The sequence below is a fragment of the Oncorhynchus keta genome, unplaced genomic scaffold (assembly GCF_023373465.1).
Source record: "Oncorhynchus keta strain PuntledgeMale-10-30-2019 unplaced genomic scaffold, Oket_V2 Un_scaffold_6411_pilon_pilon, whole genome shotgun sequence".
In the NCBI taxonomy this organism is placed as follows: domain Eukaryota; kingdom Metazoa; phylum Chordata; class Actinopteri; order Salmoniformes; family Salmonidae; genus Oncorhynchus; species Oncorhynchus keta.
In genome coordinates this window covers 39,249-64,866 of record NW_026290982.1, presented here as the reverse complement: position 1 = coordinate 64,866, position 25,618 = coordinate 39,249, and the positions used below count along the sequence as shown (strand labels likewise).

General features: G+C 40.6%; 1 protein-coding gene and 2 long non-coding RNA genes across 4 annotated transcripts; 2 read left to right on the top strand and 1 right to left on the bottom strand.

The window, feature by feature from the left end:
• Positions 1-21: 21 nt before the first annotated feature.
• LOC118378269 (DNA-directed RNA polymerase III subunit RPC4-like) lies at positions 22-25,618 on the bottom strand. Its single transcript, XM_052517286.1, has 9 exons — positions 25,371-25,618; positions 21,528-21,574; positions 21,108-21,253; positions 20,873-20,991; positions 13,200-13,302; positions 5,990-6,372; positions 5,290-5,439; positions 1,976-3,350; positions 22-39 (listed from the first exon to the last, which is right to left on the bottom strand). The coding sequence occupies exons 1-8, from the start codon at positions 25,539-25,541 to the stop codon at positions 3,210-3,212; spliced, it is 1,260 nt and encodes a 419-aa protein (XP_052373246.1). The 5' UTR covers positions 25,542-25,618; the 3' UTR covers positions 22-39; positions 1,976-3,209.
• On the top strand, positions 10,860-12,406 carry LOC127929312 (uncharacterized). 2 transcript variants are annotated; one of them, XR_008134362.1, is made up of 5 exons: positions 10,860-10,895; positions 10,972-11,097; positions 11,207-11,248; positions 11,720-11,813; positions 11,911-12,406. It is a non-coding gene; the product is annotated as an uncharacterized LOC127929312 (long non-coding RNA). The 2 variants fall into 2 exon arrangements; XR_008134361.1 differs by lacking the exons at positions 10,860-10,895; positions 10,972-11,097; positions 11,207-11,248 and adding an exon at positions 11,463-11,552.
• On the top strand, positions 15,474-21,113 carry LOC127929311 (uncharacterized). The gene is made up of 6 exons (XR_008134360.1): positions 15,474-15,579; positions 15,788-15,985; positions 18,589-18,678; positions 19,227-20,062; positions 20,412-20,541; positions 20,722-21,113. It is a non-coding gene; the product is annotated as an uncharacterized LOC127929311 (long non-coding RNA).

Here is a 25,618-nt window from a genome sequence, read left to right as displayed (position 1 = left end):
CAATATCTACACAGTTAATCCTCACATCGTGTAATAAAACTACAATATCTACACAGTTAATCCTCACATCGTGTAATAAAACTACAATATCTACACAGTTCATCCTCACATCGCGTAATAAAACTACAATAACAGTTCATCCTCACATCGTGTAATAAAACTACAATATCTACACAGTTCATCCTCACATCGCGTAATAAAACTACAATATCTACACAGTTCATCCTCACATCGTAATAAAACTACAATATCTAACAGTTAATCCTCACATCGTGTAATAAAACTAAATATCTACACAGTTAATGACTCGTGTAATAAAACTACAATATCTACAGTTCATCCTCACATCGTGTAATAACTACAATATCTACACAGTTCATCCTCACATCGTAATAAAACTGTACAATATCTACACAGTTCATCCTCACATCGTGTAATAAAACTACAATATCTACACAGTTCATCCTCACATCGTGTAATAAAACTACAATATCTACACAGTTCATCCTCACATCGTGTAATAAAACTACACTGATCCTCACATCGTGTAATAAAACTGTACAATATCTACACAGTTCATCCTCACATCGTGTAATAAAACTACAATATCTACACAGTTCAAAAAAACTACAATATCTACACAGTTCATCCTCACATCGTGTAATAAAACTACAATATCTACACAGTTCATCCTCACATCGTGTAATAAAACTACAATATCTACACAGTTCATCCTCACATCGTGTAATAAAACTACAATATCTACACAGTTCATCCTCACATCGTGTAATAAAACTACAATATCTACACAGTTCATCCTCACATCGTGTAATAAAACTACAATATCTACACAGTTCATCCTCACATCGTGTAATAAAACTACAATATCTACACAGTTCATCCTCACATCGTGTAATAAAACTACAATATCTACACAGTTCATCCTCACATCGTGTAATAAAACTACAATATCTACACAGTTCATCCTCACATCGTGTAATAAAACTACAATATCTACACAGTTCATCCTCACATCGTGTAATAAAACTACAATATCTACACAGTTCATCCTCACATCGTGTAATAAAACTACAATATCTACACAGTTCATCCTCACATCGTGTAAAAAACTACAATATCTACACAGTTCATCCTCACATCGTGTAATAAAACTACAATATCTACACAGTTCATCCTCACATCGTGTAATAAAACTACAATATCTACACAGTTAATCCTCACATCGTGTAATAAAACTACAATATCTACACAGTTAATCCTCACATCGTGTAATAAAACTACAATATCTACACAGTTCATCCTCACATCGTGTAATAAAACTACAATATCTACACAGTTCATCCTCACATCGTGTAAAAAACTACAATATCTACACAGTTCATCCTCACATCGTGTAATAAAACTACAATATCTACACAGTTCATCCTCACATCGTGTAATAAAACTACAATATCTACACAGTTCATCCTCACATCGTAATAAAACTACAATATCTACAGTTAATCCTCACATCGTGTAATAAAACTACAATATCTACACAGTTCATCCTCACATCGTGTAATAAAACTACAATATCTACACAGTTCATCCTCACATCGTGTAATAAAACTACAATATCTACACAGTTCATCCTCACATCGTGTAATAAAACTACAATATCTACACAGTTCATCCTCACATCGTGTAATAAAACTACAATATCTACACAGTTCATCCTCACATCGTGTAATAAAACTACAATATCTACACAGTTCATCCTCACATCGTGTAATAAAACTGTACAATATCTACACAGTTCATCCTCACATCGTAATAAAACTACAATATCTACACAGTTAATCCTCACATCGCGTAAAACTACAATATCTACACAGTTAATCCTCACATCGTGTAATAAAACTACAATATCTACACAGTTCATCCTCACATCGTTATCTACACAGTTCATCCTCACATACAATATCTACACAGTTCATCCTCACATCGTGTAATAAAACTACAATATCTACACAGTTCATCCTCACATCGTGTAATAAAACTACAATATCTACACAGTTCATCCTCACATCGTGTAATAAAACTACAATATCTACACAGTTAATCCTCACATCGTGTAATAAAACTGTACAATATCTACACAGTTAATCCTCACATCGTGTAATAAAACTGTACAATATCTACACAGTTCATCCTCACATCGTGTAATAAAACTACAATATCTACACAGTTCATCCTCACATCGTGTAATAAAACTACAATATCTACACAGTTCATCCTCACATCGTGTAATAAAACTACAATATCTACACAGTTAATCCTCACATCGTGTAATAAAACTACAATATCTACACAGTTAATCCTCACATCGTGTAATAAAACTACAATATCTACACAGTTAATCCTCACATCGTGTAATAAAACTACAATATCTACACAGTTAATCCTCACATCGTGTAATAAAACTACAATATCTACACAGTTAATCCTCACATCGTGTAATAAAACTACAATATCTACACAGTTAATCCTCACATCGTGTAATAAAACTACAATATCTACACAGTTCATCCTCACATCGTGTAATAAAACTACAATATCTACACAGTTCATCCTCACATCGTGTAATAAAACTACAATATCTACACAGTTCATCCTCACATCGTGTAATAAAACTACAATATCTACACAGTTCATCCTCACATCGTGTAATAAAACTACAATATCTACACAGTTCATCCTCACATCGTGTAATAAAACTACAATATCTACACAGTTAATCCTCACATCGTGTAATAAAACTACAATATCTACACAGTTCATCCTCACATCGTCTAATAAAACTACAATATCTACACAGTTCATCCTCACATCGTGTAATAAAACTACAATATCTACACAGTTCATCCTCACATCGTGTAATAAAACTACAATATCTACACAGTTCATCCTCACATCGTGTAATAAAACTGTACAATATCTACACAGTTCATCCTCACATCCTGTAATAAAACTGTACAATATCTACACAGTTCATCCTCACATCGTGTAATAAAACTACAATATCTACACAGTTAATCCTCACATCCTGTAATAAAACTGTACAATATCTACACAGTTAATCCTCACATCCTGTAATAAAACTACAATATCTACACAGTTAATGCTGAAAAAGGTGAAGGGAATATAAGTTAGAGATGTGCTGAGTGGTCAGGTGATGGCTCCTGTAGCAGAGCCTGGAAGTCTGGAGAGCAGACCAGCTTGTGCTTGACGTTCCCCAGGATACTCATGTCTCCAGTCAGGCCCTCAGACAGACGCACAGACACCAGTTGCTGTGGGAGAAATAACAGATGATTTAGCCCCTTATTGTCTGACCCTAAGCCATTGTCTGCACATCCTGGATCACAGTGAATCAGGACTAAACACATCCTGGATCACAGTGAATCAGGACTAAACACATCCTGGATCACAGTGAATCAGGACTAAACACATCCTGGATCACAGTGAATCAGGACTAAACACATCCTGGATCACAGTGAATCAGGACTCAACACATCCTGGATCACAGTGAATCAGGACTCAACACATCCTGGATCACAGTGAATCAGGACTCAACACATCCTGGATCACAGTGAATCAGGACTCAACACATCCTGGATCACAGTGAATCAGGACTCAACACATCCTGGATCACAGTGAATCAGGACTAAACACATCCTGGATCACAGTGAATCAGGACTAAACACATCCTGGATCACAGTGAATCAGGACTAAACACATCCTGGATCACAGTGAATCAGGACTAAACACATCCTGGATCACAGTGAATCAGGACTAAACACATCCTGGATCACAGTGAATCAGGACTAAACACATCCTGGATCACAGTGAATCAGGACTAAACACATCCTGGATCACAGTGAATCAGAAATAAACACATCCTGGATCACAGTGAATCAGGAATAAACACATCCTGGATCACAGTGAATCAGGAATAAACACATCCTGGAATCACAGTGAATCAGGAATAAACACATCCTGGATCACAGTGAATCAGGAATAAACACATCCTGGATCACAGTGAATCAGGATCACAGTGAATCAGGACTCAACATCCTGGATCACAGTGAATCAGGACTCAACACATCCTGGATCACAGTGAATCAGGACTCAACACATCCTGGATCACAGTGAATCAGGACTCAACACATCCTGGATCACAGTGAATCAGGACTCAACACATCCTGGATCACAGTGAATCAGGACTCAACACATCCTGGATCACAGTGAATCAGGACTCAACACATCCTGGATCACAGTGAATCAGGACTCAACACATCCTGGATCACAGTGAATCAGGACTCAACACATCCTGGATCACAGTGAATCAGGACTCAACACATCCTGGATCACAGTGAATCAGGACTCAACACATCCTGGATCACAGTGAATCAGGACTGAATCAACACATCCTGGATCACAGTGAATCAGGACTCAACACATCCTGGATCACAGTGAATCAGGACTCAACACATCCTGGATCACAGTGAATCAGGACTAAACACATCCTGGATCACAGTGAATCAGGATCACAGTGAATCAGGACTCACATCCTGGATCACAGTGAATCAGGACTCAACACATCCTGGATCACAGTGAATCAGGACTCAACACATCCTGGATCACAGTGAATCAGGACTCAACACATCCTGGATCACAGTGAATCAGGAATAAACACATCCTGGATCACAGTGAATCAGGACTCAACACATCCTGGATCACAGTGAATCAGGACTCAACACATCCTGGATCACAGTGAATCAGGACTCAACACATCCTGGATCACAGTGAATCAGGACTCAACACATCCTGGATCACAGTGAATCAGGAATAAACACATCCTGGATCACAGTGAATCAGGAATAAACACATCCTGGATCACAGTGAATCAGGAATAAACACATCCTGGATCACAGTGAATCAGGACTGTGGTTCTTTAGGACTTAACAGGAGAACTAGACTGTTAGGTACCTAAGTCGCTCTGGATAAGAGCGTCTGCTAAATGACTTAAATGTAAATGTAAATGTACCTATTCTAAAGGGGAAGGCAGCTCCCTCTGAGACGTCCATAGTGATGTCTCAACACCATCTAACCCTGTAATGTCTATTATAATAACAGACCTGTTCTAAAGGGGAAGGCAGCTCCCTCTGAGATGTCCATAGTGATGTCTCAACACCATCTAACCCTGTAATGTCTATTATATTAACAGACCTGTAGGAAAGAGAAGGCAGCTCCCTCTGAGACGTCCATAGTGATGTCTCCCAGCACCAGCTGCACCTTGCCAGACTTCCTGATCTGTAGTTTACCCAGAAACCCCTCTGTGAACTCTGACAGGACAGGAACGTCTTTACCAGCAGTGTCCTGCGGAAGAACATGGCCTTTAGGGTTAGTGGTCAGGAGAACTCTGACCGGATGGGAACGCTGTCTCTAGCAGGGTCCTGAGGAAGAACATGGCCTTTAGGGTCAGGGGTCAGGAGAACTCTGACTGGATGGGAACGCTGTCTCTAGCAGGGTCCTGAGGAAGAACATGGCTTTTAGGGTTAGTGGTCAGGAGAACTCTGACTGGATGAGAACGCTGTCTCTAGCAGGGTCCTGAGGAAGAATATGGCCTTTAGGGTTAGTGGTCAGGAGAACTCTGACTGGAGGGTCCTGAGGAAGAACATGGCCTTTAGGGTCAGGGGTTAGGAGAACTCTGACTGGATGGGAACGCTGTCTCTAGCAGGGTCCTGAGGAAGAACATGGCCTTTAGGGTCAGGGGTTAGGAGAACTCTGACTGGATGGGAACGCTGTCTCTAGCAGGGTCCTGAGGAAGAAGATTGAATACAGCAAATGTAGACCTTGGCGTGAAATGCTTCCCTGTTAGAATGAAGTGGACGGTAGAAAACAAGGATAGAATGTGGTCGTTACTCACTGGTGCTTTAATGTGAGAGGTGCGCTTGCCGTCGGACTTGGAGTCTTTTTTACAATTTCTTTCTGGGGCTGTGATTGGCTGGCCGGTGGCTGTGGCTGGCTGGCTTGGGACGGAGGCTGTGGTTGGCTGGCCAGGGATAGTATCAGGTAGCTGGATGAACAGCAACTCTTCTGTCTCTGAAACCATCAGCTGGTGGAAGAGCTCTGCTACAGAGGGCTGGTCAGGGCTCAGGACCCCCTGGTCTGGTCTATACTGAGGGATCTGGTCAGGGCTCAGGACCCCCTGGTCTGGTCTATACTGAGGGATCTGGCCTGGTCCGTACTGATGTCCTGGTCCGTACTGAAGGGGCAGGTTTGGGTTAGTAGTAGCAGGGGCTCTGAATGCTGTAGGGCAACAAACACAGGACCATCAGCTACCTGGGAACCAGTTTGGATTGACAAGACTGGAACACGTGTTAATGTATTGAGTCTGTGCACCTCTGTAAATCCCCCGTGTATTTGCATGTCTAATTGTTTACATCCTGTGCATCCAGGGCCTTCAGGAAACACCCCTTTGACTTATTCCTCATGTTGTTACAGCCTGAATTTAAAATGGATCACATTGAGATTGTGTCACTGGCCTACATGCAACACCCCATAATGTCAAAGTGGAATTATGTTTGTAGAATTTAAAAATGAAAAACTGAAATGTCTTGAGTCAATAAGTTTTCAACCCCTTTGTTATAGCAAGCCTAAATAAGTTCAGGAGTACAAATGTGCTTAACAATGGACTTAACAATCTCGGTTTTAATTTCTTTACCCCTTTTTCTCCCCAATTTCGTGTTATCCAATTGGTAGTTAGTCTTGTCTCATCGCTGCAACTCCCATATGGACACGGGAGAGTCGAAGGTCGAGAGCCATGCGTCCGCTGAAACCCAACCAAGCCGCACTGCTTCTTGACACAATGCCCACTTAACCCGGAAGCCAGCCGCACCAATGTGTTTCAGAGGAAACACCGTACACCTGGTGACCGTGTCAACGTGCACTGTGCCCAACCCGCCACAGGAGTCGCTAGTGCGCGATGGGACAAGGACATCCCTGACAGCCAAACCCTCCCCTAACCCAGACGACACTGGGCCAATTGTGCCGCCCCATGGGTCTCCCGGTCGGCTGCGACAGAGCCTGGACTCGAGCCCAGAATCTCTAGCCTTGCGCCACTCGGGAGGCCTGCCTCGATCTAGGTAGGACAAATCTAAACAGGGCGGTGGTCGCCTTAGCAATCTCGCTGGAATAAAGATCTGCTCCATTCCTGTCATTATTCAAAGAGATTTGATAATACCTCACATCTCAAAAAAGGACTTCTTAATGTTAGATCCCTCACTTTCAAGGCAGTTACAGTCAATGAACTAATCACTGATCATGATGTGATTGGCCTGACTGAAACATGGCTCAAGCCATTAAATGAGGCCTCCTCCTGGTTACACTAGTGACCATATCCCCCGTGCATCCCTCAAAGGTGGCGGTGTTGCTAACATTTCAATTTATGAAAACGTGACTGCGTTTGTCTTTTGAGCTTCTTGTCATGAAATCTATGCAGCCTACTCAATCACTTTTTATAGCTACTGTTTGCAGGCCTCCTGGGCTGTATACAGCGTTCCTCACTGAGCTCCTATCGGACTTTGTAGTCATGGCAGATATTCACATTTTTGCTGACTTCTAATGGAAAAGTCCACAGACCCACTCAGTCTTTCGGAGGCATCATCAACTGGGTTTTGTCCAACATGTCTCTGGACCTACACATTGCCACAGTCAGACCCTGGAACTAGTTTTGTCCTGTGGAATAAATATTGTTGATATAAATGTTTTTCCTCATAATTCTGGACTATCGGACCACCATTTTATTACATTTGCAATCGCAACAAATGATCTGCTCAGACCCCAACCAAGGATCATCAAAAGCCATGCTATACATTTTCGGACAATGCAAAGATTCCTAGATGCCCTTCCAGACTCCGTCCACCTACCCAAGGATGTCGGAGTACAGAAATCAGTTAACCACCTAACCGAGGATCTAAAAGTAACTTTGTGTAATACCCTAGATGCAGTCGCACAACTAAAAACAAACATTTGTCACAAGAAACTAGCTCCCTGGAAGTTTTCCGACTAGCTTGGAAAGACGGTACCGTGCGGTATCGAAGAGCCCTCACCACCAAACTGGGAATCTTCCGACTAGCTTGGAAAGACAATATCAAAAATCACTAACTGCTGCTTGATCAGCCTACTTTTCCAACCTAGTTGAGGAGAATAGAAACAATCCACAATTTGTTGATACTGTCGCAAAGCTAACGAAACAGCAGCACTCCCCAAGTGAGGAATGGCCTTTACTTCAGCAGTGATGAATTCATGAACTTCTTTGATGAAAATAAAATATTCATTAGAAAGCAAATTTCGAACTCTTGAATGTGAATAATTTCTCCCAAACTCTGTTGTCCTGAGTCTGCACAGAACTGCCAGGACCTCGGATCAATGGAGATACTCAAGTTCTTTTAATCCTGTATCTCTCAACACATTCACAAAAATAGTCATGGCCTCTAAACCTTCCAGCTGTCTACTGGATTTCCAACTAAACTACTGAAAGAGCTACTTCCTGTGCTTGGCCCTCCTATGTTGAACATCATAAATGGCTCCCTATCTGGATGTGTATACGAAACGCTCCAGTCTCTTTTTAAACCCCGTCATAGTACTGAGACCACACTTGTGTAGGTGGTAAATTACCTTTTTAATAGCATCAGCCCAAGGCTTTTCTGTCTGTCCTTGTGTTCCTAGGCTTTAGTGCAACTTTTGACACCACATTCTTTTGGAGATTAGAAACCCCAAAATTGGTCCAGGCAGACAATCTGAAACTTTCTGTAAAACATAAAATGATGCAGAAAAGCTAATCCAGGCTTTTGTCACTTCTAGATTAGACTGCGATTCTCCAGCCACCTGCATAAAGCACTAAATACAGCTGCTAGACTCTTGACTCAAACCGTCAAATTTGATCATCACTCCAGTGCCTCTACACTGGCTTCCTGTCAAGGCGGATTTTCAAGGTTTTACTGTTAACCCACAAAGCAATACATAGACTTGCTCCTACCCATCTCTCTGGTCCTGCCGTACCTACACGTACGCTATGGTCACAACACACAGGGCTTCTTACTGTCCCTAGAATTTCTAAGCAAACAGCTGGAGGCAGGGCTTTCTCCTTTTTATGGAATGGTCTGCCTATCCATGTGAGAGACGCAGACTTTGGTCTCAACCTTTTAAGTCTTTTATTGAAGACTCATCTCTTCAATAGGTCCTATGATTAAGTGTAGTCTGGCCTAGGGGTGCGAAGGTGAACGGCAAGGCACTGAAGCAATGAACCGCCCTTGCTGTCTCTGCCTGTCCGTCTCCCCTCTCTCCACTGGGATTCTCTGCCTGTGACCGTCTCCCCTCTGAGTCACTGGCTTGCTTGCTCTCCCTGACCCTAGGGGGACTGAGTCACTGGCTTACTGGTGCTCTCCCATGTTGTCCCTAGGAGGTCAGCATTGTGTCTTGCCAAGCTTTTTCACTGTACTTGACATGAGTGGGTTGAGTCACTGACATGATCTTCCTCTCCGGTCTTGGGTGACATCTTTGTGGGCTCCACCTTGTCTCAGGGTAGTATGTTGGTGGTCTGTTGATGTCCCTCTGATGTTGGGGGGCTTTGGCAAAGTGGGTGGGGTTATACCTGCCTGGTCGCCCCCAGTCCCCAGTGTCAGGGGGCTAGTGTCAGTCTGTCCTATCCTGTCTTCTCTGGTGTGATCTTAAGTATGCTCCCTCTAATTCAGCCATCTCTCTCTGCCCCAGGACCATGCCTGACAACTCCTGGCTGTCCCCACTCCCCCAGGTCATGCTGCTGATCTAGTTTCCGCTGTGCTGCCTGCGGCTATGGAACCCTAGGCATGAAGTCATAAACAGTGCAATGCTTGAAGCACAGCGAAGAGCTGCTGGAAAACGCAGTAAAGTGCTGTCTGAATGAATGCATTCGAGCCTGCTGCTGCCTACCATCGCTCAGTCAGACTGCTCTATCAAATCATAGACTTAATTATAATATAATAACACACAGAAATATGAGCCGTAGGTCATTCATTTGGTTAAATCCGGGAACTATAATTTAGAAAACAAAATGTTTATTCTTTCAGTGAAATACGGAACCGTTACGTATTTTATCTAACGGGTGGCATCCATAAGTCTAAATATTCCTGTTACATTGCACAACCTTCAATGTATGTCATAAAAGTAATATTCTGGCAAATGAGTTCGCAACGAGCCAGGCAGCCCAAACTGTTGCATATACCTTGACTCTGCGTGCAATGAATGCAAGCGAAGTGACACAATTTCCCTAGTTTAATATTGCTTGCTAACCTGGATTTCTTTTAACTAAATATGCAGGTTTGAAAAAATATACTTCTGTGTATTTATTTTAAGAAAGGCATGGATGTTTATGGTTCGGTATTCGTGCAACGATTGTGCTTTTTTCACAAATGCGCTTTTGTTAAATCATCCCCCGTTTGGCGAAGTTGGCTGTCTTTGTTAGGAAGAAATGGTCTTCACACAGTTCTCAACGAGCCAGACGGCCCAAACTGCTGCATATACCCTGACTGTTGCACAGAACACAAGAGAAGTGACACAATTTCCCAGGTTAAAAGAAATTTGTGTTAGCAGGCAATATTAACTAAATATGCAGGTTTAAAAAATATATACTTGTGTATTGATTTTAAGAAAGGCATTGATGTTTTTGGTTAGGTACACATTGATTTTAAGAAGGGCGTTTTTTTTGGTTAGGTACACATTGATTTTAAGAAAGGTGATGTTTTGGTTAGGTACACATTGATTTTAAGAAAGGCGTTGATGTTTTTGGTTAGGTACACATTGATTTTAAGAAAGGCGTTTTTGGTTAGGTACACATTGATTTTAAGAAAGGCGTTGATTTTTGGTTAGGTACACATTGATTTTAAGAAGGGCGTTGATGTTTTTGGTTAGGTACACATTGATTTTAAGAAGGGCGTTGATGTTTTTGGTTAGGTACACATTGATTTTAAGAAAGGCGTTGATGTTTTTGGTTAGGTACACATTGATTTTAAGAAGGGCGTTTTTTGGTTAGGTACACATTGATTTTAAGAAAGGCGTTTTTGGTTAGGTACACATTGATTTTAAGAAAGGCGTTTTTGGTTAGGTACACATTGATTTTAAGAAGGGCGTTGATGTTTTTGGTTAGGTACACATTGATTTTAAGAAAGGCGTTTTTGGTTAGGTACACATTGATTTTAAGAAAGGCGTTTTTTTGGTTAGGTACACATTGATTTTAAGAAAGGCGTTTTTGGTTAGGTACACATTGATTTTAAGAAAGGCGTTTTTGGTTAGGTACACATTGATTTTAAGAAGGCGTTTTTTTTGGTTAGGTACACATTGATTTTAAGAAGGGCGTTTTTGGTTAGGTACACATTGATTTTAAGAAAGGCATTGATGTTTTTGGTTAGGTACACATTGATTTTAAGAAGGGCGTTGATGTTTTTGGTTAGGTACACATTGATTTTAAGAAGAGCGTTGATGTTTTTGGTTAGGTACACATTGATTTTAAGAAAGGCGTTGATGTTTTTGGTTAGGTACACATTGATTTTAAGAAAGGCGTTGATGTTTTTGGTTAGGTACACATTGATTTTAAGAAGGGCGTTGATGTTTTGGTTAGGTACACATTGATTTTAAGAAGGGCGTTGATGTTTTTGGTTAGGTACACATTGATTTTAAGAAGGGCGTTGATGTTTTTGGTTAGGTACACATTGGTTTTAAGAAGGGCGTTGATTTTTTGGTTAGGTACACATTGGTTTTAAGAAGGGCGTTGATGTTTTTGGTTAGGTACACATTGGTGCAACGACATAGCTTTTTTTCGCGAATGCGCTTGTTAAATCACCCGTTTTGCGAAGTAGGCTGTGATTCAATGATAAATTAACCGCATCGATTATATGCAACGCAGGACAAGCTAGATAAACTAGTAATATCATCAACCATGTGTAGTTAACTAGTGATTGTTAAGATTGATTGATTGTTTTTTTATAAGATACGTTTAATGCTAGCTAGCACTTTACTTTGGCTCCTTGCTGCACTCGCATAACAGGTAGTCAGCCTGCCACACAGTCTCCTCGTGGAGTGCAATGTAATCGGCCATGATCGGTGTCCAAAAATGCTCATCACCGATTGTTATGAGAACTTGAAATCGGCCCTAATTAATCGGCCATTCTGATTAATCGGTCGACCTCGGCTATGGAAAATCAACTGACATTTACTCCTGAGGTGCTGACCTGCTGCACACTCTACAACCACTGATTTGACCCTGTTGGTCATCTATGATCATCCTGAATAACAGCCTTAATGGCCATGTACTCATCTCTACCTGCCAGAATAGGATCCCGTTTCTTCCTAGGCTCCTGCCTTTCTAGGGAGTTGTTTCTTGCCACCTTGCTTCTACATCTGCATTGCTTGCTGTTTGTGGTTTTGGGCTGGGTTTCTGTACAAGCACTTTGTGACATCTGCTGATGCAAAAAGGGCTTTTTAAATGAAGTTGATTGGACTCAGTGTAATAGTCGAATATTGTTTAACATGATTTTTTAATTACCTCATCTCTGTACCCCACACATACAATTATCAGGAAGCTCCCTCAGTCGAGCAGGGAATTTCAACCACAATGACCAATGAGGTCTTCCAATGCCTCAAAGGGCACCTATTGGTAGATGGGTAAAAAACAGACATGGAATATCTGAGCATGGTGAAGTTATTAATTACACTTTGGATGGTGTATCAATACACCCAGTCACTACACAGATATAGGCGTCCTTTCTAACTTAGTTGCTGGGGTAGAAGGAAACCACTCGGATTTCACAAGGCCAATGGTGGCTTTAAAACTGTTAAGAGTTTAATGGCTGGTAGTAGACCTGAGGATGGATCAACAACATTGTAGTTACTCCACAATGTGAAAATATTGTGCAAAGGTCTTAGACACTTACCCACTGCCAAAGGTGATTCTAACATGTATTGACTCAGGTGTGAATACTTATGTAAATGTGATATTTCATTTGATACATTTTGAAATCTCATTTTGAATACAGGCTGTAACACAATGTGGAATAAGTCAAGGGGTATGAATACTTTCTGAAGGCGCTGTATATACTTACATGGAGTTGTTGCCTCTGTTATCAGGAAGTTGCTAGATTGATACAGTGGTAGTTGAATTGGCTTGTTCTTGGCATCATTTTTCAAACCAGGATCATCCAAAAACTACATGGGGGGGAAAAAGTGTGCGGTTTAAATAAATATATGTATTTCAACCAGGGGTTGGAACCGGTTCATGGAAATAATGAAATGTTTCTACGAACAGAATCAGAACCGGGAACGAAAGTGATCCATACTGTTCCGGAACAGAACTGTTACATTAAACACATGGGAACCAGTTAATAACGTTATCCCTCTGTTAATCAGAAACTTCTTCCACTGTCTGCCTGCCAGCTAAAAATCGTTGCCATTGTGTGTGCGTGTAGGCTACCTGCCCCTCGCCCTCCAAAGCATTACTGACGTTACAAGCATGAAGATGTGGGGAGAGATTTGTCATTAGAAAATAATGGATTCACTTTTTCAATGCTAGTTAAGGATACTATAGTTATCACATTTCACATTGTATTTTTTAACTACAGAAAGGTAAGACGTGATTTGCATTCTGGTGCCGCTCTGCACACACAAGCTTGTTAATTAGCTCGCTTCTCTGGTCGAATGTTAAACCAACTCTGAAGATCAAAGACATTCAAAGTTCCTCCAGAAGCCGCTCGTCTGTAGGTATAATGCTGTGGCCCTAATTACATTTACATTACATTTAAGTCATTTTCAGTTGCATCTCACGCCTGAAAAGTCTATCACACATGTAAACAACTCACTGAGCTATAGCTTTCCAACTCCATAACAAGCTGCTCTACCTGCACTGCATGATTGGTGAAGTAGGTTTAAAAAGGAACGATATAAACCGGTACTTTTCTTTTGTTCAAACCAGTTCAGAACTTTTATTTTACTGGTCAGAACAGAAAAGAACGGGGCTGGTCATTAAGGCTGTTTTACTTTAGGGTGACTAGTAATTAAGGCTGTGTGTTTTACTTTAGGTTGACTAGTCATTAAGGCTGTGTGTGTTACTTTAGGTTGACTAGTCATTAAGGCTGTTACTTTAGGTTGACTAGTCATTAAGGCTGTTACTTTAGGTTGACTAGTCATTAAGGCTGTTAGTTTAGGTTGACTAGTCATTAAGGCTGTTACTTTAGGTTGACTAGTCATTAAGGCTGTTAGTTTAGGTTGTCTAGTCATTAAGGCTGTTACTTTAGGTTGTCTAGTCATTAAGGCTGTTAGTTTAGGTTGACTAGTCATTAAGGCTGTTGTACTTTAGGTTGACTAGTCATTAAGGCTGTTAGTTTAGGTTGACTAGTCATTAAGGCTGTTGTACTTTAGGTTGACTAGTCATTAAGGCTGTGTGTCTTACTTTAGGTTGACTAGTCATTAAGGCTGTTAGTTTAGGTTGACTAGTCATTAAGGCTGTGTGTTTAGGTTGACTAGTCATTAAGGCTGTTAGTTTAGGTTGACTAGTCATTAAGGCTGTTACTTTAGGTTGACTAGTCATTAAGGCTGTGTGTTTTACTTTAGGTTGACTAGTCATTAAGGCTGTTGTTTAGGTTGACTAGTCATTAAGGCTGTGTGTTTTACTTTTAGGTTGGTTGACTAGTCATTAAGGCTGTGTGTTTAGGTTGACTTCATTAAGGCTGTTAGGTTGACTAGTCATTAAGGCTGTGTGTTTAGGTTGACTAGTCATTAAGGCTGTTACTTTAGGTTGACTAGTCATTAAGGCTGTGTGTTTTACTTTAGGTTGACTAGTCATTAAGGCTGTGTAGTTTAGGTTGACTAGTCATTAAGGCTGTGTGTCTTTTAGGTTGACTAGTCATTAAGGCTGTGTTTAGTTTTCATTAAGGCTTTAGGGTTGACTAGTCATTAAGGCTGTTACTTTAGGTTGACTAGTCATTAAGGCTGTTTTTTACTTTAGGTTGACTAGTCATTAAGGCTGTTTTACTTTAGGTTGACTAGTCATTAAGGCTGTTAGTTTAGGTTGACTAGTCATTAAGGCTGTTACTTTAGGTTGTCTAGTCATTAAGGCTGTTGTTTAGGTTGACTAGTCATTAAGGCTGTTTTACTTTAGGTTGACTAGTCATTAAGGCTGTTTTTTACTTTAGGTTGACTAGTCATTAAGGCTGTGTGTTTTACTTTAGGTTGACTAGTCATTAAGGCTGTTGTGTTTTAGGTTGACTAGTCATTAAGGCTGTTTTTACTTTAGGTTGACTAGTCATTAAGGCTGTTAGTTTAGGTTGACTAGTCATTAAGGCTGTGTGTTTTACTTTAGGTTGACTAGTCATTAAGGCTGTTTTACTTTAGGTTGACTAGTCATTAAGGCTGTGTGTTTTACTTTAGGTTGACTAGTCATTAAGGCTGTTACTTTAGGTTGACTAGTCATTAAGGCTGTTACTTTAGGTTGACTAGTCATTAAGGCTGTTGTTTTACTTTAGGTTGACTAGTCATTAAGGCTGTTTTAGGTTGACTTTTAGGTTTACTTTTAGGTTGACTAGTCATTAAGGCTGTTACTTTAGGTTGACTAGTCATTAAGGCTGTTACTTTAGGTTGACTAGTCATTAAGGCTGTGTGTTTAGGTTGACTAGTCATTAAGGCTGTTTTACTTTAGGTTGACTAGTCATTAAGGCTGTGTGTTTTACTTTAGGTTGACTAGTCATTAAGGCTGTGTGTTTAGGTTGACTAGTCATTAAGGCTGTGTGTTTTACTTTAGGTTGACTAGTCATTAAGGCTGTTAGTTTAGGTTGACTAGTCATTAAGGCTGTTACTTTAGGTTGACTAGTCATTAAGGCTGTGTGTTTTACTTTAGGTTGACTAGTCATTAAGGCTGTTACTTTAGGTTGACTAGTCATTAAGGCTGTGTGTTTTACTTTAGGTTGACTAGTCATTAAGGCTGTGTACTTTAGGTTGACTAGTCATTAAGGCTGTGTGTTTTACTTTAGGTTGACTAGTCATTAAGGCTGCTACTTTAGGTTGACTAGTCATTAAGGCTGTGTGTTTTACTTTAGGTTGACTAGTCATTAAGGCTGTTACTTTAGGTTGACTAGTCATTAAGGCTGTTACTTTAGGTTGACTAGTCATTAAGGCTGTTTAGTGACTAGTCATTAAGGCTGTTAGGGTTGACTAGTCATTAAGGCTGTGTGTTTTACTTTAGGTTGACTAGTCATTAAGGCTGTGTGTCTTACTTTAGGTTGACTAGTCATTAAGGCTGTTAGTTTAGGTTGTCTAGTCATTAAGGCTGTTGTACTTTAGGTTGTCTAGTCATTAAGGCTGTTTTACTTTAGGTTGACTAGTCATTAAGGCTGTTTTACTTTAGGTTGACTAGTCATTAAGGCTGTTACTTTAGGTTGACTAGTCATTAAGGCTGTTAGTTTAGGTTGACTAGTCATTAAGGCTGTTGTACTTTAGGTTGACTAGTCATTAAGGCTGTTACTTTAGGTTGACTAGTCATTAAGGCTGTTTTTTACTTTAGGTTGACTAGTCATTAAGGCTGTGTGTTTTACTTTTAGGTTGACTAGTCATTAAGGCTGTTACTTTAGGTTGACTAGTCATTAAGGCTGTTACTTTAGGTTGACTAGTCATTAAGGCTGTTAGGGTTGACTAGTCATTAAGGCTGTTACTTTAGGTTGACTAGTCATTAAGGCTGTTAGTTTAGGTTGACTAGTCATTAAGGCTTTAGGTTGACTAGTCATTAAGGCTGTGTGTTTTACTTTAGGTTGACTAGTCATTAAGGCTGTGTGTTTTACTTTAGGTTGACTAGTCATTAAGGCTGTTACTTTACTTTAGTTGACTAGTCATTAAGGCTGTGTGTTTTAGGTTGACTAGTCATTAAGGTTGACTAGTCTAGTCATTAAGGCTGTTACTTTAGGTTGACTAGTCATTAAGGCTGTTAGTTTAGGTTGACTAGTCATTAAGGCTGTGTTTTTAGTTTAGGTTGACTAGTCATTAAGGCTGTGTGTTTTACTTTAGGTTGACTAGTCATTAAGGCTGTGTGTTTTACTTTAGGTTGACTAGTCATTAAGGCTGTGTGTTTTACTTTAGGTTGACTAGTCATTAAGGCTGTGTGTTTTACTTTAGGTTGACTAGTCATTAAGGCTGTTAGGTTGACTAGTCATTAAGGCTGTTAGTTTAGGTTGACTAGTCATTAAGGCTGTTAGGGTTGACTAGTCATTAAGGCTGTGTGTTTTACTTTAGGTTGACTAGTCATTAAGGCTGTGTGTTTTACTTTAGGTTGACTAGTCATTAAGGCTGTGTGTTTTACTTTAGGTTGACTAGTCATTAAGGCTGTGTGTTTTACTTTAGGTGGACTAGTCATTTAAGGCTGTGTGTTTTACTTTAGGTTGACTAGTCATTAAGGCTGTTAGTTTACTTTAGGTTGACTAGTCATTAAGGCTGTTACTTTAGGTTGACTAGTCATTAAGGCTGTTACTTTAGGTTGACTAGTCATTAAGGCTGTTAGTTTAGGTTGACTAGTCATTAAGGCTGTGTGTTTTACTTTAGGTTGACTAGTCATTAAGGCTGTGTGTCTTACTTTAGGTTGACTAGTCATTAAGGCTGTTAGTTTAGGTTGTCTAGTCATTAAGGCTGTTAGTTTAGGTTGTCTAGTCATTAAGGCTGTTTTACTTTAGGTTGACTAGTCATTAAGGCTGTGTGTTTTACTTTAGGTTGACTAGTCATTAAGGCTGTGTGTTTTACTTTAGGTTGACTAGTCATTAAGGCTGTGTGTTTTACTTTAGGTTGACTAGTCATTAAGGCTGTTAGTTTAGGTTGACTAGTCATTAAGGCTGTTAGTTTAGGTTGACTAGTCATTAAGGCTGTTACTTTAGGTTGACTAGTCATTAAGGCTGTGTACTTTAGGTTGACTAGTCATTAAGGCTGTGTGTTTTACTTTAGGTTGACTAGTCATTAAGGCTGTGTGTTTTACTTTAGGTTGACTAGTCATTAAGGCTGTGTGTGTTTTACTTTAGGTTGACTAGTCATTAAGGCTGTTACTTTAGGTTGACTAGTCATTAAGGCTGTTAGTTTAGGTTGACTAGTCATTAAGGCTGTGTAGTTTAGGTTGACTAGTCATTAAGGCTGTTACTTTAGGTTGACTAGTCATTAAGGCTGTGTGTTTTACTTTAGGTTGACTAGTCATTAAGGCTGTGTGTTTAGGTTGACTAGTCATTAAGGCTGTTAGTTTAGGTTGACTAGTCATTAAGGCTGTGTGTTTAGGTTGACTAGTCATTAAGGCTGTTAGTTTAGGTTGACTAGTCATTAAGGCTGTTAGTTTAGGTTGACTAGTCATTAAGGCTGTTACTTTAGGTTGACTAGTCATTAAGGCTGTGTGTTTTACTTTAGGTTGTCTAGTCATTAAGGCTGTGTGTTTTACTTTAGGTTGACTAGTCATTAAGGCTGTGTGTTTTACTTTAGGTTGACTAGTCATTAAGGCTGTGTGTTTAGGTTGACTAGTCATTAAGGCTGTTAGTTTAGGTTGACTAGTCATTAAGGCTGTTACTTTAGGTTGACTAGTCATTAAGGCTGTTAGTTTAGGTTGACTAGTCATTAAGGCTGTTACTTTAGGTTGACTAGTCATTAAGGCTGTTAGTTTAGGTTGACTAGTCATTAAGGCTGTTGTACTTTAGGTTGACTAGTCATTAAGGCTGTTAGTTTAGGTTGACTAGTCATTAAGGCTGTTAGTTTAGGTTGACTAGTCATTAAGGCTGTTAGTTTAGGTTGACTAGTCATTAAGGCTGTTAGTTTAGGTTGACTAGTCATTAAGGCTGTTAGTTTAGGTTGACTAGTCATTAAGGCTGTTAGTTTAGGTTGACTAGTCATTAAGGCTGTTACTTTAGGTTGACTAGTCATTAAGGCTGTTGTTTAGGTTGACTAGTCATTAAGGCTGTGTGTTTTACTTTTAGGTTGACTAGTCATTAAGGCTGTTACTTTAGGTTGACTAGTCATTAAGGCTGTTACTTTAGGTTGACTAGTCATTAAGGCTGTGTGTTTAGGTTGACTAGTCATTAAGGCTGTTAGTTTAGGTTGACTAGTCATTAAGGCTGTTAGTTTAGGTTGACTAGTCATTAAGGCTGTTACTTTAGGTTGACTAGTCATTAAGGCTGTTAGTTTAGGTTGACTAGTCATTAAGGCTGTTAGTTTAGGTTGACTAGTCATTAAGGCTGTTAGTTTAGGTTGACTAGTCATTAAGGCTGTTACTTTAGGTTGACTAGTCATTAAGGCTGTGTGTTTAGGTTGACTAGTCATTAAGGCTGTTAGTTTAGGTTGACTAGTCATTAAGGCTGTTAGTTTAGGTTGACTAGTCATTAAGGCTGTTAGTTTAGGTTGACTAGTCATTAAGGCTGTTAGTTTAGGTTGACTAGTCATTAAGGCTGTGTGTTTTACTTTAGGTTGACTAGTCATTAAGGCTGTTACTTTAGGTTGACTAGTCATTAAGGCTGTTACTTTAGGTTGTCTAGTCATTAAGGCTGTGTGTTTTACTTTAGGTTGACTAGTCATTAAGGCTGTGTGTTTAGGTTGACTAGTCATTAAGGCTGTGTGTTTAGGTTGACTAGTCATTAAGGCTGTTACTTTAGGTTGACTAGTCATTAAGGCTGTGTGTTTTACTTTAGGTTGACTAGTCATTAAGGCTGTGTGTTTAGGTTGACTAGTCATTAAGGCTGTTGTACTTTAGGTTGACTAGTCATTAAGGCTGTTAGTTTAGGTTGACTAGTCATTAAGGCTGTGTGTTTTACTTTAGGTTGACTAGTCATTAAGGCTGTTAGTTTAGGTTGACTAGTCATTAAGGCTGTTAGTTTAGGTTGACTAGTCATTAAGGCTGTTACTTTAGGTTGACTAGTCATTAAGGCTGTGTGTTTAGGTTGACTAGTCATTAAGGCTGTTAGTTTAGGTTGACTAGTCATTAAGGCTGTTAGTTTAGGTTGACTAGTCATTAAGGCTGTTACTTTAGGTTGACTAGTCATTAAGGCTGTGTGTTTTACTTTAGGTTGTCTAGTCATTAAGGCTGTTACTTTAGGTTGACTAGTCATTAAGGCTGTTACTTTAGGTTGACTAGTCATTAAGGCTGTTTGACTAGTCATTACTTTAGGTTGACTAGTCATTAAGGCTGTGTACTTTAGGTTGACTAGTCATTAAGGCTGTGTGTTTAGGTTGACTAGTCATTAAGGCTGTGTGTTTAGGTTGACTAGTCATTAAGGCTGTGTGTTTAGGTTGACTAGTCATTAAGGCTGTTAGTTTAGGTTGACTAGTCATTAAGGCTGTGTGTTTTACTTTAGGTTGACTAGTCATTAAGGCTGTTACTTTAGGTTGACTAGTCATTAAGGCTGTTAGTTTAGGTTGACTAGTCATTAAGGCTGTGTGTTACTTTAGGTTGACTAGTCATTAAGGCTGTTACTTTAGGTTGACTAGTCATTAAGGCTGTTACTTTAGGTTGACTAGTCATTAAGGCTGTGTGTTTAGGTTGACTAGTCATTAAGGCTGTTAGTTTAGGTTGACTAGTCATTAAGGCTGTTAGTTTAGGTTGACTAGTCATTAAGGCTGTTACTTTAGGTTGACTAGTCATTAAGGCTGTTAGTTTAGGTTGACTAGTCATTAAGGCTGTTACTTTAGGTTGACTAGTCATTAAGGCTGTGTGTTTAGGTTGACTAGTCATTAAGGCTGTGTGTTTAGGTTGACTAGTCATTAAGGCTGTTGTACTTACATCATCCCGTTGAAGCTTGTGTAACATATCGTTTTCCTCTGAGGCACGTCTCTCCTTCTTAATACACTTAGCTACAGGAGAGGATCTGCTGTCTGTAAGGTCGGTCCCTCTCCACCCCCCTGTACAGAACAGAGGACAGGACACCCTGGAATCCAGTGTTTCTAATGATCATGATAATAACCTGTTTCTTTAACACACAGTAAAGGCAGCTTCTGGCAGAGAAGGTCCAATTCACCTGGTTTCTTTACTGTGTCTGCAGGACCCTGTTCAAAGATGGAGTGGGACTGAATGATCTGAGGGGGGCGCTCTCTTCTCTCCCTGTGCCTCTCCTCCCTCACTCTTCTGTCCTTCTTTGGTGCAACATGGGCCTCTTCCTTTAACCTGGGGAAAGGAGTTCAATGGAGTTCAATGTTAACATGTATTCTTCTAAACTGGATCCTTGGTAGTCTAATGTTAACATGTATTCTTCTAAACTGGATCCTTGGTAGTCTAATGTTAACATGTATTCTTCTAAACTGGATCCTTGGTAGTCTAATGTTAACATGAATTCTTCTAAACTGGATCCTTGGTAGTCCAATGTTAACATGAATTCTTCTAAACTGGATCCTTGGTAGTCTAATGGAATGTGTCTTTAAGCAATACAGTCGACACTCACTCATCTTTACTCTTCCTCAGAGAATGGACATTGGGTACGAAGGTTTTCTGCAATAAAAATATAAATGTATTAATTTCTACTATTTTGTCACATCTGAATATCATGACTGTTTTGTTTAATGCTTGTGACAGGACACTGGACAGCTGTATATTTGCTTTTGTTCAGCACCCACTGTGTTTCTGTTTCACTGTAGACTGGTTATTTAGTAGTGCTCACAATAGAGTGGTGAGGACGATGAGTCTACCGTGTCCAGAAGAGACTTCACCATTCATTGTCTAGATTCAGATTCACGCAGACATCGTTTTAAGCTTTTACGATTGACATTTACAGCTGATTTTGGCATAGTATATCGATTCGCTGTCCTTAAATATTTCTCATCTGTTATTCCTTTGTCTCTGAATTGTTTTATCAAACTTTTCCCCGACAGCTCCTGATATCAGGGTATGAAAACTACAATCTGTTCTGAAATAGCATAGTGTGCATGTGCACCCAGCTATATCATGTCTCTAGCTTGTTTTCCCTGGCTAAACTAGCCGTGTTCGTCATTGTCAAACATAAATACTGCACCCTCAACTTCAAAACTAATTTGCTAGTTAGTTATACAATTATGTAACTAAGAAATTCGCTGGAAAGAAACTTAAATTATGTGGTGTTTTGTTGAACAGTCACGACTGGTTTGAGTTATGCCGTAAGATAACGGTGGCGAAGGATGATATCATTGCTGCTTAACCCGGATCCAAGCTCCCTTTTGCGGTCCACCGACGTCATTGACTGGTCTTGGAACTGGGACACCCTGCAGCCTCTCCCCGCATGGCTCGATTTTTAGATGTTGAAAAATGGTAACGTCTACAAAACTTAGTCCACTCTGTTCAAAACATGTTCATTCTTGTTTTGGAAACAGAAAATTGTATTGAGATCAAATGTTTCATCGATGAGAGAATTAGCAGAATGTCAGTGAAAATCCATCTTTTCCCACTGCCGGCCACTGGGCCTCCTCTCACTACCATATTTGGTAGTAAGTGGAAACGCCAAGCGGATGCTTCACATCAGGTGAAATATCTGTCTCGTTCTATCTATGGGATTAGCAGAACCATTGAGGGCTTCCACCATTTTAATGTGGTCAACTGGGTGGGACTTCCAACTTCATTGGCTCCCCCCTCCTGCTGATCCTATTGGAGTCATGTCCAACTGGGTCACCAGGAGGGTTCAGCCAATCGTAAAGAAGATCAACCTTTTTTCCCTTTGTGCTGTTTTCTGTGCCCAATGTTTGTACCATTGTTTTGTGCTGCTACCATGTTGTGTTGCTACCATGCTGTGTTATGTGTTACTACCATGCTGTGTTGCTACCATGCTGTGTTATGTGTTACTACCATGCTGTGTTGCTACCATGCTGTGTTGCTACCATGCTGTGTTGCTACCATGCTGTGTTGCTACCATGCTGTGTTGCTACCATGCTGTGTTATGTGTTGCTACCATGCTGTGTTGCTACCATGCTGTGTTGCTACCATGTTGTGTTGCTACCATGCTGTGTTGCTACCATGCTGTGTTGCTACCATGCTGTGTTATGTGTTGCTACCATGCTGTGTTGCTACCATGCTGTGTTGCTACCATGTTGTGTTGCTACCATGCTGTGTTTCTACCATGCTGTGTTGCTACCATGTTGTGTTGCTACCATGCTGTGTTGCTACCATGCTGTGTTATGTGTTGCTACCATGCTACCATGCTGTGTTGCTACCATGCTGTGTTCCTACCATGTTGTGTTGCTACCATGCTGTGTTGCTACCATGCTGTGTTACTACCATGCTGTGTTGCTACCATGTTGTGTTGCTACCATGTTGTGTTGCTACCATGCTGTGTTGCTACCATGTTGTGTTGCTACCATGTTGTGTTGCTACCATGTTGTGTTGCTACCATGCTGTGTTGCTACCATGCTGTGTTGCTACCATGCTGTGTTGCTACCATGCTGTGTTGCTACCATGCTGTGTTATGTGTTGCTACCATGTTGTGTTGCTACCATGCTGTGTTGCTACCATGCTGTGTTGCTACCATGTTGTGTTGCTACCATGCTGTGTTGCTACCATGCTGTGTTGCTACCATGTTGTGTTGCTACCATGCTGTGTTGCTACCATGCTGTGTTGCTACCATGCTGTGTGCTGCTACCATGTTGTGTTGCTACCATGTCGTGTTGCTACCATGCTGTGTTGCTACCATGCTGTGTTGCTACCATGCTGTGTTGCTACCATGCTGTGTTATGTGTTACTACCATGTTGTGTTACTACCATGTTGTGCTGCTACCATGCTGTGTTGCTACCATGTTGTGATGCTACCATGCTGTGTTGCTACCATGCTGTGTTGCTACCATGTTGTGTTGCTACCATGTTGTGTTGCTACCATGTTGTGTTGCTACCATGCTGTGTTACTACCATGCTGTGTTGCTACCATGCTGTGTTTTGTGTTACTGCCATGCTGTGTTGCTACCATGCTGTTATGTGTTGCTACCATGCTGTGTTACCATGCTGTGTTGCTACCATGCTGTGTTATACCATGCTGTGTTATGTGTTGCTACCATGCTGTGTTGCTACCATGTTGTGTTGCTACCATGCTGTGTTATGTATTGCTACCATGCTGTGTTATGTGTTGCTACCATGTTGTGTTGCTACCATGCTGTGTTGCTACCATGCTGTGTTATGTGTTGCTACCATGTTGTGTTGCTACCATGTTGTGTTGCTACCATGCTGTGTTGCTACCATGCTGTGTTTTGTGCTGCTACCATGTTGTGTTGCTACCATGCTGTGTTTTGTGCTGCTACCATGCTGTGTTGCTACCATGCTGTGTTATGTGTTACTGTGTTGCTACCATGCTGTGTTATGTGTTACTGTCTTGCTGTGTTGTCTTATAGGTCTGTCTTTATGTAGTGTTGTCTCTCTTGTCGCGATGTGTGGTTTTTGTTCTATATATATTTTTGTTTTCAATCACAGCCTCCATCCCTGCAGCAGGCCTTTTGGTTGGCCGTCATTGTAAATAAGAATGTGTTCTTAACTGACTTGCCTAATTAAATAAAGGTTATTTTAGTGGCCCCCCACTTTATGGTGGAGATAATATATTTATGTTTTAAAGTACATTTCCTGGCATTCTACACCTTTTGCCATGGGGTGAAGATAATGTTGCAGTTTTAAAGCAAGTTTTCTGCAGTTCTACACATTTTGACATGGGGAAGAGAGAAATGTTTTTCAATTTTACAACACATTTCATGCAATTCTACACGTTTTTGCCTGGGGCAGAGCCATTTTTAGTTGTTGCAGTTTTTTACAGCTAATTTCCTGTATTTCTGCATGTGCCTGGTCGGTATACCTGGAGCGGCCGGTATCCTAGTGGTTAGGGTTAGGGCGTGCCTGGTCGGTATCCTAGTGGTTAGGGTTAGGGCGTGCCTGGTCGGTATCCTAGTGGTTAGGGTTAGGGCGTGCCTGGTCGGTATACCTGGAGCGGCGGTATCCTAGTGGTTAGGGTGTTGGACTAGTAACCGAAAGGTTGCAAGATCAAATCCCCAAGCTGACAAGGTAAAACCTGTCATTCTTCCCCTGAACAGGGCTGTCATTGAAAATAAAATGTTGTTCTTCACTGACTTTAAAAAAACATTGGCTACGATTAGTTTAGATAGTCTAGCCAGACAATTTATCAATTCAATTTATTTCCTTCTCACATGGCTAATTGAGACCGCTTATTTTACATGTGCCTGGAGCAGGGCCCTGATGGCACAGATACAACGATGAGCCCTCTATCTATCTCTATGGGTTGAGGACGTAGTCTGTGATATACAGTATGAGCGTTTCCATTGGGTATCACCTTTTTGAACCCGCCCAGAGTCAGGTCTCGGGACCGCAGGGACGTCAGTCTGCCTGGAGGAGGGGGAGAGTTCAGCACCGACCGATGAGGTAACCCACTGCCAGCTACATTTGGTCTGGTGATACCGGAGTAGCCAGCCATAAAGTCCGTGTTGCTGCTTGGATCAGTCATTCTGCTAATCACCGTCTGGAACGAACGGCTTTGTGACAATACAGTATTAAGGGGTTGAAGGCTATACTAAACATACA

Excerpts from the sequence above, each read along its gene's own strand:
- LOC118378269 (XM_052517286.1), bottom strand. The coding sequence starts at position 25,541 with ATGACTGATCCAAGCAGCAACACGGACTTTATGGCTGGCTACTCCGGT. Across the intron at positions 21,575-25,370 it reads CTCTGGGCGGGTTCAAAAAG|AAAACCTTCGTACCCAATGT; the intron begins GTGATACCCAAT and ends TTTTTATTGCAG. Across the intron at positions 6,373-13,199 it reads AACAGAGGCAACAACTCCAT|CATTCAGAGCCCCTGCTACT; the intron begins GTAAGTATATAC and ends GTTGCCCTACAG.